This window comes from Garra rufa, chromosome 8, assembly GCF_049309525.1.
Source record: "Garra rufa chromosome 8, GarRuf1.0, whole genome shotgun sequence".
In the NCBI taxonomy this organism is placed as follows: domain Eukaryota; kingdom Metazoa; phylum Chordata; class Actinopteri; order Cypriniformes; family Cyprinidae; genus Garra; species Garra rufa.
In genome coordinates, this window is record NC_133368.1 from 49,344,973 (window position 1) to 49,360,282 (window position 15,310).

At 34.8% G+C, this 15,310-nt stretch overlaps 2 protein-coding genes across 2 annotated transcripts in view; both read left to right on the forward strand.

Moving 5' to 3' along the window:
• The window catches only part of egfl6 (EGF-like-domain, multiple 6), a 43,057-nt gene extending 40,248 nt beyond the window's left edge, over positions 1-2,809 (forward strand). Inside the window, exon 10 of the mRNA XM_073845158.1 lies at positions 2,267-2,809. Coding sequence (XP_073701259.1) covers positions 2,267-2,374 — 108 coding nt within the window. The 3' untranslated portion in view covers positions 2,375-2,809. The remainder of the gene's footprint in view (positions 1-2,266) is intronic.
• Positions 2,810-7,496: 4,687 nt separating this feature from the next.
• LOC141341229 (nuclear factor 7, ovary-like) lies at positions 7,497-12,571 on the forward strand. Its single transcript, XM_073846382.1, has 6 exons — positions 7,497-8,042; positions 8,883-8,978; positions 9,152-9,382; positions 9,464-9,486; positions 9,569-9,687; positions 12,072-12,571. Exons 1-6 carry the CDS (start codon positions 7,647-7,649, stop codon positions 12,569-12,571), a joined length of 1,365 nt encoding a protein of 454 aa, XP_073702483.1. The 5' UTR covers positions 7,497-7,646.
• The last annotated feature ends 2,739 nt before the right edge of the window (positions 12,572-15,310 follow it).

Consider the following 15,310-nt stretch of genomic DNA (forward strand, 5'->3'; position numbering starts at 1 on the left):
ATTTTGGAATTTTCACATAAATGTTATTGACATGTTATTAATATTTAAAATGATTTTAATAATTGTTTAATTATACAGTTAGTCACTTTGATATTTGTATATATTTGTTTAAATGTATATCAATATATTTTTTGAATTTTCACAAATCTTATTTACATGTTATGAATATTTAAAATTATTTTAATAATTGTTTAATTATACTTTTAGTCACTTTGATTTATATATATATATATATATAATATTTTTTCTGAATTTTCACATGAATATTATTTACATGTTATGAATATTTAAAATTATTTTAATAATTGTTTAATAATACTTTTAGTCACTTTGATATTTATATATATATATATATATATATATATATATATATATATATATTTAAATTAATATATTAAAAATATATTTTTATATTTTTTCTGAATTTTCACATGAATATTATTGACATGTTATGAATATTTAAAATTATTTTAATAATTGTTTAATTATACTTTTAGTCACTTTGATTTATATATATATATATATATATATATATATATAATATTTTTTTCTGAATTTTCACATGAATATTATTTACATCTTATGAATATTTAAAATTATTTTAATAATAGTTTAATAATACTTTGTCACTTTGATTTATATATATATATATATATATATACATATATATATATATATATATAATTAATATATTAAAAATATATTTTAATATTTTTTCTGAATTTTCACATGAATATTATTTACATGTTATGAATATTTAAAATTATTTTAATAATTGTTTAATTATACTTTTAGTCACTTTTTTATATTTGTATATATTTTGGAATTTTCACATAAATGTTATTGACATGTTATTAATATTTAAAATGATTGTAATAATTGTTTAATTATACAGTTAGTCACTTTGATATTTGTATATACTTGTTTAAATATATATCAATATATTTTTTGAATTTTCACAAATCTTATTTACATGTTATTAATATTTAAAATTATCTTAATTATTTTTTATACTCTTAGTCACTTTAATATTTGTATATATATTTTTAAATATATATTAATATTTTTTTTTAATTTTCACATGAATATTATTTACATGTTACGAATATTTAAAATTATCTTAATTATTTTTTATACTCTTAGTCACTTTAATATTTGTATATATATTTATATGTATTTGTATATATATATTATTTGTATATATATATATATTTACGTTATTTACATGTTATGAATATTTAAAATTATTTTAATAATTTTCTATTACACTGTTAGTCACTTTGATATTTATATATATATTTTTGAAATATATTAATATATATTTAATTTTCACATAAATATTATTTACATGTTATGAATATTTACAATTATTTTAAAAAATTGTAATTATACTGTTAGTCACTTTGATTTTTGTATATATTTTTAAAATATATATTCGTATTTTTTCTGAATTTTCACATAAATATTATTTACATGTTATGAATATTTAACACTATTTTAATATTTTTTCATTTATGCTGTTAGTCACTTTGATATTTGTATATATATTTAAAATATATATTAATACATTTTTAAATTTATACATAAATATTATTGACGTGTTATGAATATTTAACATTCTTTTAATAATTTTTCATTCATACTGTTAGTCACTTTGATATTTATATATATTTTTTGAATTTTCCCATAAATATTATTTACATGTTATGAATATTTAAAAATATTTGAATAATCTTTTATTTATACTGTTAGTCACTTTGATATTTGTATATATTTTTAAAATATAGATTAATATATTTTTTTGAAATTTCACATAAATATGATTGACATGTTATGAATATTTTAAATATTTTTTTTTATTTATACTGTTAGTCACTTTCATATTTGTATATATTTTAAATATTATTTAATAATTATTTAATATTTTCGTTATATACTAGAAAACTTGACCACAAAAACTGAGTAAGAAAATACAAACAAGTTACAAACCATACAGAAAAAATGAAACCTAATTTGTTTGGATGGTAAAAAAAAGTATCCAATTGAACTAATTATGCCTTTTTATGTGTGTGTTAATATTTAAGTTCAGTTAAGATTAGTTTGACAAATACACTAAGAAAATAGTAAGAAAACAAATACTGACTTTTTTGAAAGTGTCTAATTATTTGAACTCAATCTTGTATTGTCCTTTTATCCCCAGCTTATAATATGATTATATATAATGTATAATGATATAATAATGTAAATGGTTTGACTGTTTCTTCAGATCATCTTTGAGGCTGAGCGTGGGAAGTCAGTAAGCGGAGAGATCGGTCTGGATCACGTGGTTCTGATCTCAGGACCCTGTTCGGATGATGAATCCGACATCATTTAATGGCTTCACAAAAGACATCATTCAGTTTGTGACTTTTTAATCATCTCCACAACAACAACAACTAGCTATTGCTCAGCTTTCATAATAAGCAGGTACAAACCTGCATGAAAATAAGGAGGATTTTACATTTATGTAAGTGTTATTGATATATCTGATTGTAGGTAGATATCAGTCACTATTTGTGTGATTATATAAACATTGTAACATTATAATGGCTGTACATTTTGCTTTACGTTAAAATATTTTTAATAGATTTACCAATTTTAAACTCTGTTCATAGGATAATTAATACATAATTTCCAAGTTAAGACAAAATCTAAGTATCTTGTTTATTTTCTTTATGAAGAAATTAATATTCGGCAACCTTCTGTACCATCAGCTCTGAGCTTGCTCGGTGTAATATTTAACTTCTTTCTCGAAATAAAAAATACAAAACAATTTAATAAATGTCAGTCCATTGATACTAGTTAGACAAGTCTGTTTGCATAGGCGTCGTCCCAGAAGGAAGCCTCTTCTGAAGCTGGCTCACAAGAAAGCCCGCAAACGGTTTGCTGAAGACAACCAAGAGCATGAATTACTGGAACCATGTCCTGTGGTCGGATGATACTTTTAGATAAACTTGTTTGGCTCAGATGGTGTCCAGCATGTGTGGCGATGCCCTGCTGAGGAGTACCAAGAAAATTGTGTCTGCAGTTCATTGAGGGAAACATGGATTCCATTATGTACAGTACATTCTGAAGCAGAACATGATGCCTTCCCTCCAGAAACTAGGCCGAATGGCAGTTTTCCAACATGATAACAGCCCCAAACACACCACCAAGATGACAACTGCCTTGCTGAGGAAGCTGAAGCTGAAGGGGTGGCCAAGTATGTCTCCAGACCTGAACACTATTAATCTCCTGTGGGTATATTGTTTTGGGCTGCTGGTTTTAATTTTAGTTTTAGTCTAGTCTTTGTGCGAAGCTGTCATTTTAGTCGTTTTTTTAGTCTAGTCAAGTTTAAGTCAACTAAAAGTCTGAGCATTTTAGTCTTTTAGTCAGAATTACCCATGACTATTTTTGTCTAGTTTTGGTCGAACTGTAAAAAATCGCTTGGACATCTGAGAAGCAAAAGCAACTTTTTCCACCTTTGACCGCAAGATGTCATTAGTGTGCAGCGTGTTGAAAAGCTTTGAGTAATGGACGATACACTTAATGGGAAAGCATCAGTGCTTCGAAAAGCTTAATTTTCCCATCACTACTAAAAGTGCTAATATGAAAATGTGTGTCGTTTCTTCTTTTTCTCCCAAAGACGAACCCCGGCTGGCTGGCCATCGGTCCCTTTATCTGTGTCAGACTTATCTTTGTTTGTAGTCGTCTTCTAGTCGGTTTAGGCTAGACTGATACAGCTCTGGCTACTGGGATGCGCACATCAATCTAACGTTATAACATGTTGTTTTGTCTCGTTTTCGTCAACAAAAATGAAGAGACATTTTTGCATAGATTTTATTATGTAAACCACATATGTGACCCTGGACCACAAAACCAGTCTTAAGTCGCTGGGGTATATTTGTAGCAATAGCCAAAAATACATTGCATGGGTCAAAATTTTTGATTTTTCTTTTATGCCAAAAATCATTAAGAAATTAAGTAAAGATCATGTTCCATGAAGATTTTTTGTAAAATTCCTACTGTAAACATATCAAAATGTAATTTTTGATTTGTAATATGCATTGGTAAGAACCTAATTTGGACAACTTTAAAGGTGATTTTCTCAGTATTTTGATTTTTTTGCACCCTCAGATTTCTGATTTCAAATAGATGTATCTCAGCCAAATATTGTCCTATCCTAACAAACCATACATCAATAGAAAGCTTATTTATTCAGCTTTCATATGATGTATAAATCTCAGTTTTGACAAATTTAACCTTATGACTGGTTTTGTGGTCCAGGGTCACATTTAGTCTCGTTTTTATTCGTCAACGATATTGCATTATACATTTAATTATAGTCATCATCACATGACCAGCATTTACATTTCGTCTCATTTTTTTTCAGTGATAAAGGTTTGTTGACTACGATATTTAGTCATAATATTCTTTGAAGAAAGCAACACTACCTGTTGGGCATCTTCAAGCGTAAGGTCCACCATGTGTCCCTTGAGAAGATAAACTAAAATGGTTGCTGAAATGTGAGGGGTGTACTCACTTTTGTGACAAAGTGCGAGTGCATGAGTCTGTGCATCTCTAGCTGAAAACAGTTAAGGCAGGTTGAAAAACTCCCATCACGTTTTCTCCCTCAACTTCAAAAATCATTTCAAAATCATCCTACATCGCTGCAGAAGTACCGACCCAGTGTTTGCAAAGTGCACATGCAAAAAAGATAAAACACCCTTTACAAAAAAGGTAAAACAGCGATGTAGGATGATTTTGAAGTTCAGGGAGAAAAATAGTTTTTAGACGTGCCCTGACTGTCTTGAACCAGAATAAAACAGTTCAGGCAGAGCAAGACAAGATGAGCGTTTAAAAAGTGATTAAAAAGTATATAAAGTATGTATTTATTTATTTTTTAAACAACTGATCATTTCGCTAGATAAGACCCTTCTTCCTCAGCTGGGATCGGTTACAGCCACATTTGGGATTGTTTGAAGTTGCATTTAAACTGCATTTTGTCTGACAGATAAAGCAACCAATCACATTTTGTTTTGTGCCACCAGTGTTGGAGAAAGTTACTTTTAAAAGTAATGCATTACAATATTGAGTAACTCTCTAAAAGAGTAACTAATTACGCTACTTAGTTACTTTTTATAGAAAAGTAAAGAAATTATGTTACTTTTGCGTTACTTTTTAAATCTGGGCAGGGCTTGCTTGTATGTTTTAAATGTAAAAAGTTATATTTATGGCAAATGTAAAAGCCTTTTCACAGCAAAAGCCTCAGGCTTAGAGAAAAGTAAATTCAGGTCTGTACAGTAGACCACGGAAGAATGAATGTCAACTCTTCAGCAACAAAAAAGGAAAACAAATGTTGGATTATCTTGAGTATTTTTTGCATATATGGATGAATTGGATCACCGAAGGTCGGCAGCAAAGACATCGCTTAATAAAATGGATGGTTAATTAAATACATGAAGGATATTTGTATTATTGAACATATTTAATTATTGCAGGTTTGTGTTGAATTTCAGTGTTTTTATTCATTTTGAGGAATACTCTATCTGTTTTTTTAGTGAGTGAGATGAATTAAAGTAGAACTAAAGTAACATCTTACTCACAATTTCTCTCAACATGGGGACAGGAGAGCTTTTAATCAATAAATGAAGAGAAAAAGTAACTCAGATATATTAAAAAGTAATGCGTTACTTGGAAAAAGTAATATTGTGTGTGCCACTTCATTTTTGGGGGTGTGTAAATGTACAAGAGCAGACCGTGTGTAATACTCTTCTATGTATTTTGAAGAATCTACACAAACTACGTGAACTTTAGGGTGATATTAGGCCATTTTTTAGTTATTCGCTTGGGACACTAACAAAAAACTTATGTATGGCATTTTAACTGTGTTCCTTTGATAAAAAAAAAAAATTGTGTTTAATATTTTTCTGTTGAATTGATTTAATAAAATCTAATTGTTTAGGCCCTACAGGTTCTGAAACATTAGCTGCCCTCCATTTTTTTTTTTTTTTTTGAGATAGCAGTGTTCAGGTAAATTGGGCCGGCTGATCAGCAATAATGGGCCAGTCAAAATACAAAGTGAAATAGAGACATTTCTGATAAAACACATTTAATGCAGCAGTGTAACATTGCATTTAAATTACATTAGAACATCAATTTGAATTACATTAAAATGCAAATTTCACGCCGTAGAGAAAACATACATTTACTTTTAGGCCTCTCTTAACTGTCTCCCAATATTTGGCCAATGCTCCACTCATCCTCTCCCCCACCCACAGATTGTATTTTTGCCCCATCCCTGTCAAAAATCCTTTTTATCTCCTTTATGTTCCTTTCTGACCGTCTTCTTTCCTTTCTGATCATTTTCATACCGTCAGTAATTAATAGATTACCATTAGGCCACTTTAATTCAACACCTATCACTTCTATGTCTCTTTCATCCAATGTCTTTTCAGTGAGTGTGAGCCCATATGCGCACAGCTATGTTTGTGTGTACACATATACATACACATGCCTCACTAACATGCACATATAAACATAGTCAAGCACACATAACCACACTTCAAACACATTTAGATGGTAAAATGTGAAAAAGGTATGTCACAAATGCAATTATGCAATTTATTAATAATAAAAATAATTTTTAATAAGAGGAACAACTAGAATTTCTGCTTAAACTCAACTCAGAAGGTGGCCCATTTTACCTGAAATTATTGGCTCATTTTATCTTAACACATTCAGGTAAATTGGGCCAGTAACTAAAATGCTCTTTTATATATAATTCTAGATAACTTGGCAAAATCAGCATTTCTGATTTCTTATTTCTAAACGTGCATTTGTTTTTTATTGATTTATCAGCCTAAGAAGTAAGATTGAACATGTCACATACATATTTCACATACTTATGAAAATCCAGCGTTTTGTTGATTCTGATAAGCGTTCATTGTAAACAGGACATCTTTCTTATTTGATAAGGGGATTTGCAGTCACGACGTCTTTGTTCCCAGGTGACATGTTAAAAAACCCGACACACACGTCTGCCAGAAATCCGGTATTTTTCAACCAGTCTGATGACGACTTTAAAACTTGGAAACAATTTTGTGTGCCATATGCATCAAATGTTCAGCCAATGGTCCTTGAAAGTGACGTCTGAAATCTGAGAGTACTCTACCCACCTCTGCTCAAGAATGTCTGACAAAGAAAGAGCAATAAATAAAACACAAATAACCTGTCTTGAGCCTTTTTAGCATCAATATGTGTTTTTGATTAAACGTTTCTAGCATTTAACTTCGGAAAGTTTCAATGCAAGTTAATTTTGAATGCATGCTATTCAAATGTAATCCGAAGCTGTTTGAACGCCCCAAGGTGATCAGAAACTCCACCCTCTAACAGCATTTCCCAGGAAAAGACTTGACTTGTTATTTCTCCTTTGTCATGCCGATTTTCTTCTCTTTGAGTAAAATAGACAAGAATCAGCCATTGGTGGACAATGAAGAGAAGTTTTTTTAAGAAGTTTGTTTCTGGACAGACAGCAGATCTTTGTGATTCTCAAGGTTTTTCATGTTTGAAACCGTTGTTTAGAAAGTGAAAGTAAAGTTTAGGTTGCTGGAGCTCAAACTGTGAAAATGGCTTCATCTGCTGAATATGACTATGATTGTCCCGTGTGCTGTGAAATCTTCAAGACTCCTGTTCTTTTATCATGTAGTCACAGTGTCTGTAAAGAGTGTCTTCAACAGTTCTGGAGAATCAAGAAAATGCAAGAGTGTCCTGTCTGCAGGAGAAGAGCCTCAAAAAGGTTTCCTCCAGTAAATCTTGCATTACAAAACGTGTGCGAGTCGTTCCTGAAGGAGAGAAATGAGAGGCGTTCATCAGGATCTGAGGAGATCTGCAGTTTACACAGTGAGAAACTCAAACTCTTCTGTCTGGAGGACAAACAGCCTGCGTGTTTTGTGTGCAGAGATTCAAAACAACACGACAATCACAAATTCAGACCGATAAGTGAAGTGATTTCATCATATAAGGTAGGACAAATGTCTCTTGTTTCATGTAAAGAATTATAAGCAGTCATAAACACAGATATCATACATCCACTCAATATTTCTTTCTGCTGTAAACTATAATCTGCTGTTTTAAAATCCGGATCCTGAGTACAATACAGAATACAGTTTTAAGCACAAATAACACACATTATCCAACACCCATCATCCATTTAACAGCAATAATGGTAACCAAACCACCCACTCTTATTTGCAGAACTACTATAGTTCAGCAGCATTGGAGGTTTTTCCAGCACAAACTGCCTGTCTAAGGTCTTGACATAGCATCTTAATTGGGTTCAAGCCTAGACTTTGAATAGGCCACTCCAAAACTTTAATTTTGCTTTTTTGAGCTCATTTGAAGTATAGACTTACGCCTATGCCTTGAATCGTTGTCTTGCTGAATAATCCAATCCACATGAAAACCAGACATTCTCTTTTAGGATTTTATCATGAATTTTAGCAAATGCAGCTCCTTCCATGTTGTCCTTGGCTCTTTTGTAATTTCTGTGAAGGTTTGCTACTCCAAATGCAAATAATGACTCTTGCTTTTAAGTCCAAGAGCCTTAAAAATCTTTGTAACCCTTCTCAAACTTATTTAACCTTTGTCATAGTGTGTTACTGGGAATACCTTTAACCAACTTCATGCTGTTGAAAAAGTGTATTTTGTATTAAGTTGTATTTAAAATATAAGGTTGCTTATATTTTACGTTTGGTTTTGATTTCGGAATTAATTTAGTATGAAATATACACACACGAAAGAGAAAGTCAGGGTTGTGTTCTCTTCACTGCAATCTGGTGATTTGTTTTTTGGTTCAATTTTAGGAGGAGCTCAATACAGCTCTGAAGTCCTTACAGGAGAAACTTCAACGCAATGAAAACATTAAAGGAGACTTTGAGAAAACTGATCAACACATCAAGGTGAAGAAACAGAATCAAAAGTGGTTTTCAGTACAGGTGTTTAGTACTAGTTTATTATTGTTGTAAATGGATCTGTTATATGTCAGGTGTCTGAGTTCTTCTTGGATCTGAATGATGTGATGTGTTGATGTGTGTTGATGGAGATGATTGAAGTGAATGTGATTTGATTTCAGTCTCAAGCTGAGCACACAGAGCGTCAGATTAAACAGCAGTTTGAGAAGCTTCATCAGTTTCTCAGAGATGAAGAAGAAGCTACAATCACTGCACTGAGAAAGGAAGAGGAGCAGAAGAAGCAGATGATGAAGGAGAAGCTGGAGGAGATGAACAGACACATCTCAGCTCTTTCACACACAATCAAAGACACGGAGGAGATGATGAAAGCCAATGACGTCTGCTTTCTAAAGGTCTGATTTCAGATCATCCATTGATTGATTGATTGATGATTGATTGAGTTCTTGATGATCAATGGTGTGTTTGTTCTGCAGGAGTTTCCAGTCATGATGGAAAGGTGAGTGATCTGCTGGTGTCTCTGGTCTCTCTGCTTCTGAAGCCAAAGCCACTGCAGTTCTGACTCCTGAATGTTCTTCCAGAGTCCAGATCTCACAGCCGGATCCACAGACGACTTCTGGAGCTTTGATTCATGTGCCACGTTACTTGGGCAACCTGCCGTTCAGAGTCTGGAAGAAGATGCAGGACATTGTCCAAAACAGTGAGTAGATCTTTGCTGTTACACATTCATTGGAAATGACGTACAGTATATGATGGAATACTTACAGTTCCCTTTCTGTCCATCAACTGCCGAGTTGTTGCCTGTGCTTCTAGCTTTAAGGTGGTTTCGACCTTTGATTCGACAGACAACAGAGCAACTGTAGCTTATATCAACCACCATGGTGGTATTCTTTCCCACAACTCACCTGCTATCTCCTCTGGAGTCAGCAGTGGCTCAAGTAGGTCAAGATGATTTGAAGTCAATGTGGCAAAGCACAGGTAGATTTCTTTGCTTCTCTGGAATCCCTCATTGCCTTCTGTGGTACTCTCAAACTGGGGCTTCACTGGGTACAAATGCAAATGTGTTTCCCCCAATGAGCCATATTAAACACATGCTGTGTAAGATCAGGAAAATTGTGGAACAGGTCATTGTGGTTGCACTGTATTGGTCCAACCAGATTTGGTTTTCAGAGCTCACTCTGATGGTGTTTTCTCACTCGTGCCCAGACTTTCAAAACCTCCATGTGTGGTCCTTGGATGGGAAGAGGAACAATCCAGAAGGCTATCAACTGCAGTTATAGATACAATTACTCAAACAAGTGCCCCCTCTATAAAGCAGTTACATGTTCTGAAGTTCCACCTGCCCTTTAGTTGGTGTTCTTCCCGGGAGGAAGACTGTTGGATATGTGTTATTGGGTCGGTGCTTTTCTTCCTCCAAGAGGGTTTGGAAGGGCACCTACCTCCATCTACCTGGAAAGTCGACGTGGTTGCAATAGCAGCAAATCACCACATTGTTGATTGTAGATTGGTTGCAAAGCAATCTCATTATTAGATTCCTGAGAGGTGCAGAAACATGAAGTCTTCAGAGATCGCACCTCATACCCTCTTGGGATCTCTCAGTGGTCTTACAGGCCTTATAGAGAGATCAATGTGAGCCTTTGGATTTAATCATGCTCAGTTTCCACCCCATAAACCATGATCCTGACTGCGCTTACTTCTGTCAAGAGGGTGGGGGAACTACAAGCCCTCTCCATAAACGTGACTGGCCTACAGTTTGGACCGCATACTCTCACACTGCCCTGAGGTCCAGGCATGGCTATATACCTAAGGTTCCTACTACCCCCTTCAGGAATCGGGTGGTAAACTTGCAAGCTAAACCTGTTGATTACTTTCTACAGGTGCACCATTGAGAGTGTGCTGACCAGCTGCATCACTGTCTGGTACGGGAACTGTAGTGCCACTGACCATAAGACCCTACTATAGACAGTGAACACTGCCGCAAAGGTTATCGGTGCCCCTCTCCCCTCCATCCTGGACATTTTCCTCGCACGAGGCTCCAGCAAGGCCTCCAGCATTGTTAAAGACCCCACCCATCCCTCCCACAATCTCTTCCAGCTCATGCCATAAGGTAGAAGGTACCAGAGTACCATCCACCTGAGTACCTGTGTGAAGGAGGTTTACCTGTATAGCTCACTCACACATAGGTGAGTGGGCTATACAAACCACCTGTAGTAACACACTTATGTACACTAAACACAAGCTGCAAAGACTCAACAGGATTATATATGTTTACTTGTGCATTGCACTAGGAATCATTTTGCACTATGCGCTGCTTCCCTCAATATCTCTCTTCTGCACAACTTTTTTCATGTACAAAATATCTTTTTTGCACAATTTCATGTACAAATATCTCTTTTGTAAAACTTAATGTACAGTAATTGTGTAGTCAACCATTTATTGTAGTTATAGTTTATGTAAAGTCAGATGGTTAACTGTTGTATAGGTCTATAATTATTTTTTCATTTATAATTGTACTGTTGTATGTTTATGTTATGTTTAGTATGTAGCACCGTAGTCCTGCGAGACACTACATTTTGTTCTACTATATGTTCATACATGTAGCAAAATGACAAGAAAGCTCGACTTGACTTGACTTGATGAGGGAAACCCAGCCTTTCTCTGTTGTGCCAGTATGCGCTTGGCAGATTTGTCTGGACTGCACACAGAGTTTCCGATTATCTGAACAGCTGTTTGTCTGCTTTGGGGGTAAGCATTAGGAGAAGGCTGTCTCCAAACGGGGAATATCCCACTGGATTGTGGATGCAATTCTCTTTGCATATCAAGCCTGGGAATTACCACACCTATTGGGAGGGCGCACTCGACCGGGGGTGTTACGGCCTCTTTGGCTTTAGCGAATGCTGCCTGCCTCAGAGACATATGTAGAGCTATGGAATGGGCTACACTCAATACCTTCACCAGATTTTATAATATACATATGGAATCAGTTTGATCTAGGGTTCTTAGTGCCAACAGATGAATTCAGATGACTGGTATGGTGTAGAGCATACATCAGAATAAAAGCAGCTTTTGACTGTGTCTCATCAGCTCCTGTGATTCTGGATCCAAACACTGCAAATCCACATCTCATCCTGTCTGATGATCTGACCAGTGTGAAATACAGTGGAAACAATCAACTGCTTCCTGATAATCCAGAGAGATTTGACATCTTGCCATGTGTTCTGGGTTCAGAGGGTTTTAACTCAGGAACACACTGCTGGGATGTGGAGGTTAAAGAGACTCCGTGCTGGATCCTTGGAGTAACTACAGCGTCAAACCAAAGGAAAAGAGATGGTTTCTTTAACACTGATGTCTGGTGTGTGGAGCACAGATGTTCTGAACGGGCTGGTTTTCCTGTTAAACAGAAGCTAGAGCGTGTGAGAGTTGATCTGGACTATGACAGAGGAACGGTGTCATTCTCTGATCCTGTAACTAACACACATCTACACACATTCACAACCACCTTCACTGACACAGTCTTTCCTTTATTCTGTTGTTACCCTCTGAAGATCTTACCGCTCAATAGTCAGTATATGTTACACCTGTAGGTCTGGATTGGCGTACTTTCATCTTTGATGCTCATCATGTTTCCAGTATTTAATCCATATCACAATTTCAATATTTGTTCAACATGAGACAAATTAATAATTTTTATTTCCATTATAAATGCTAAATGATCATTCATTCATTGATGTAAATGGATGTAAAATATGTACTGGGAATGTGACTTACAGTATCTCACAAAAGTAAGTTCACCTCTCACATTTCAGCAACCATTTTAGTATATCTTCTCAAGGGACAATCTATCAATGGTCAGGGTCATACAGAGGTTTTCCAAGATGGGTTCCATTAGGAAAAGGCCCTGCAAGGGTCGATCAATGACGTTGAGCACTTGTTCTGTGTGTCAGGTGCAGAACCTGGCTGATGCAAAACTGATGCTTGAGTGCTGCCAGCATTGCTTTAAAGGTTGCAGAATTAGAAGGTCAGCTTGTCAGTTCTCAGACCATACGCCGCACACTGCAACAAGTGAGTTTGCATAGGCGTTGTCTCAGAAGGAAGCCTCATCTGAAGATGGCTCACAAGAAAGCTTGCAAACAGTTTGCTGAAGACAACCAAGAGCATGAATTACGGGAACCATGTCCTGTGGTCTGATGAGACTATAAGATAAACTTGTTTGGCTCAGATGGTGTCCAGCATGTGTGGCGATGCCCTGGTGAGGAGTATCAAGAAAACTGTGTCTTGCCTACAGTCAAGCATGGTGGTGGTAGCATCATGGTCTGGGGCTGCATGAGTGCTGCTGGTGCTGGGGAGCTGCAGTTCGTTGAGGGAAACATGGATTCCATTATGTACTACATTCTGAAGCAGAACATGATGCCTTCCCTCTAAAAATTAGGTCCAACATTATAATGACCCCAAACACATCACCAAGGTAACAACTGATAACAATAGTACTAACACAATATATTGACACTTTGAACAGCTATTTTGACAATAAGTGCTGTATGTTGAGTAATTTTTTAGGGGACAATAAATCTATACTGCTATACAAGCTGCACATTGACTACTCTAAAATATATCCAAGTTTCATTTCTATAGTATTGTCTAGGGTTGGGTACCGAAACCCATCTGACTGGTATGTACCGGACTGAAACAGAACGCGAATTTCGGTGCCTCATTTCTGTACCACTTAAGTGCCTGAACTGTCTATTGAAATATTTGTCTTCTGGTGCTATGACACGGATGTAAGAAGCATCGATTTGTCAACATGGATGATCGCTTAAATTTAAATACTGCATTCATGGAGTGTCAGAATGATGGGAAAAATTATTTCCTGAATGAGAAAACTCACGTGAACGTCGGAAAGCTTTGACAATACAAACCCAAGACATCTTTGTAGTTACTGACCATTTTCACATTTCGAATTAAAACCTCAAATCGTCGGGAAATGAAACCATCCGAGAAGCGCGTGAATGCACAACTATCGTTACTCTTGCTCTGACTGCAGCAGGTGGTCTGCCATTAGCTTAGCTACCTACATTAAACATGCTTAACTTAAAATGGCAAAAACTAAATGTTCTAAAGTGTGGCTATATATTTCACGAGAAATGATTCAGACACCGCGACATGCAGCAAATGTTTTACAACAGTTGTGTATAAAGGGGGAAACATGTTAAATTTTGAGAAATATTTGAGTGCACATGGAATACACTTGAAAGCAGAGGGATGTATCGTGTTTGACAGTTTGCGGACATTAGCTGGCAATATCAGCAGGGCGCGATTTGCTCTAGTCTATGCAATCCTGCCTCTGCTGAATTATTTTTATTCCCGGTGGGGATAAAACATCCCGTGAAGCTCTCCTACATCCTGATGTAAATCGTCTAAATCAATTTTTTCGCGATCAGCGCTTTAAAGTTCTGAATCAAATGATTCACCGTACTTGCTTTTAAGTTTCGTTTTGAATCAAATGATTTGCGATCCGATTGGAGCGTTTCGAAACAGTGAATCATTTTGCGACGCAGTGGTTTACTAATTCGTAAATAGTTTCAAATAGTTTCAAAATAGTTTATACTTTGCTCACTTTCTCAATATAATTTATTCGTTGTTTGAAATGAAATCATTACAATTAATAGGCCTAACTTACAATGTTTTTTTATGAAATTGTGATCACATTAGACAGTTTTCGTATTAAAAATATTTCATGACGTGACACGTAATTAGATTACACTAACAATTTGGTCAACCTCCCACCTATAAGAAGAGAAAACAGGTTTTCAAAAGGAGCAGTTTTGTATTTACTTAAATATTAATGTATACTTTAAACTTTTAATACATTTTTCATTTTAAATAACTTTTTTGTCCAATAAAAAGATGTTCTTGTGTCATCCACCATTTTGTGGCTTTTTTTTTAAAGTATCGGTTCAGGCACCGTTTTGGCATCAGTACCGTTTTAAAAGTATCGATTTGGCACCGGTATCGAAAAAAATCCAAACAATACCCAACCCTAGTATTGTCCCATCAGAAGATATACTAAAATGGCTACTAAAAATTTGAGGGGAGTACTCACTTTTGTGAGATACTGTATCTCAGTTTCAGATGTTCCTATCGTTACTCTATTTTCATGCAATAAATGTAAAAAAAAAAAATCTGTAGTTTTTTTCCAAGGCCGCTCTCTTGTTACTGGTGAATGAGAGATGCCCCATTTGCAAATTAATCTTTTGAGTTGATTCTTTCCAAAGAATTTATGGCAAACCTTATTGAATTAGTTTTTGAATCAGTTATTGGGAAAC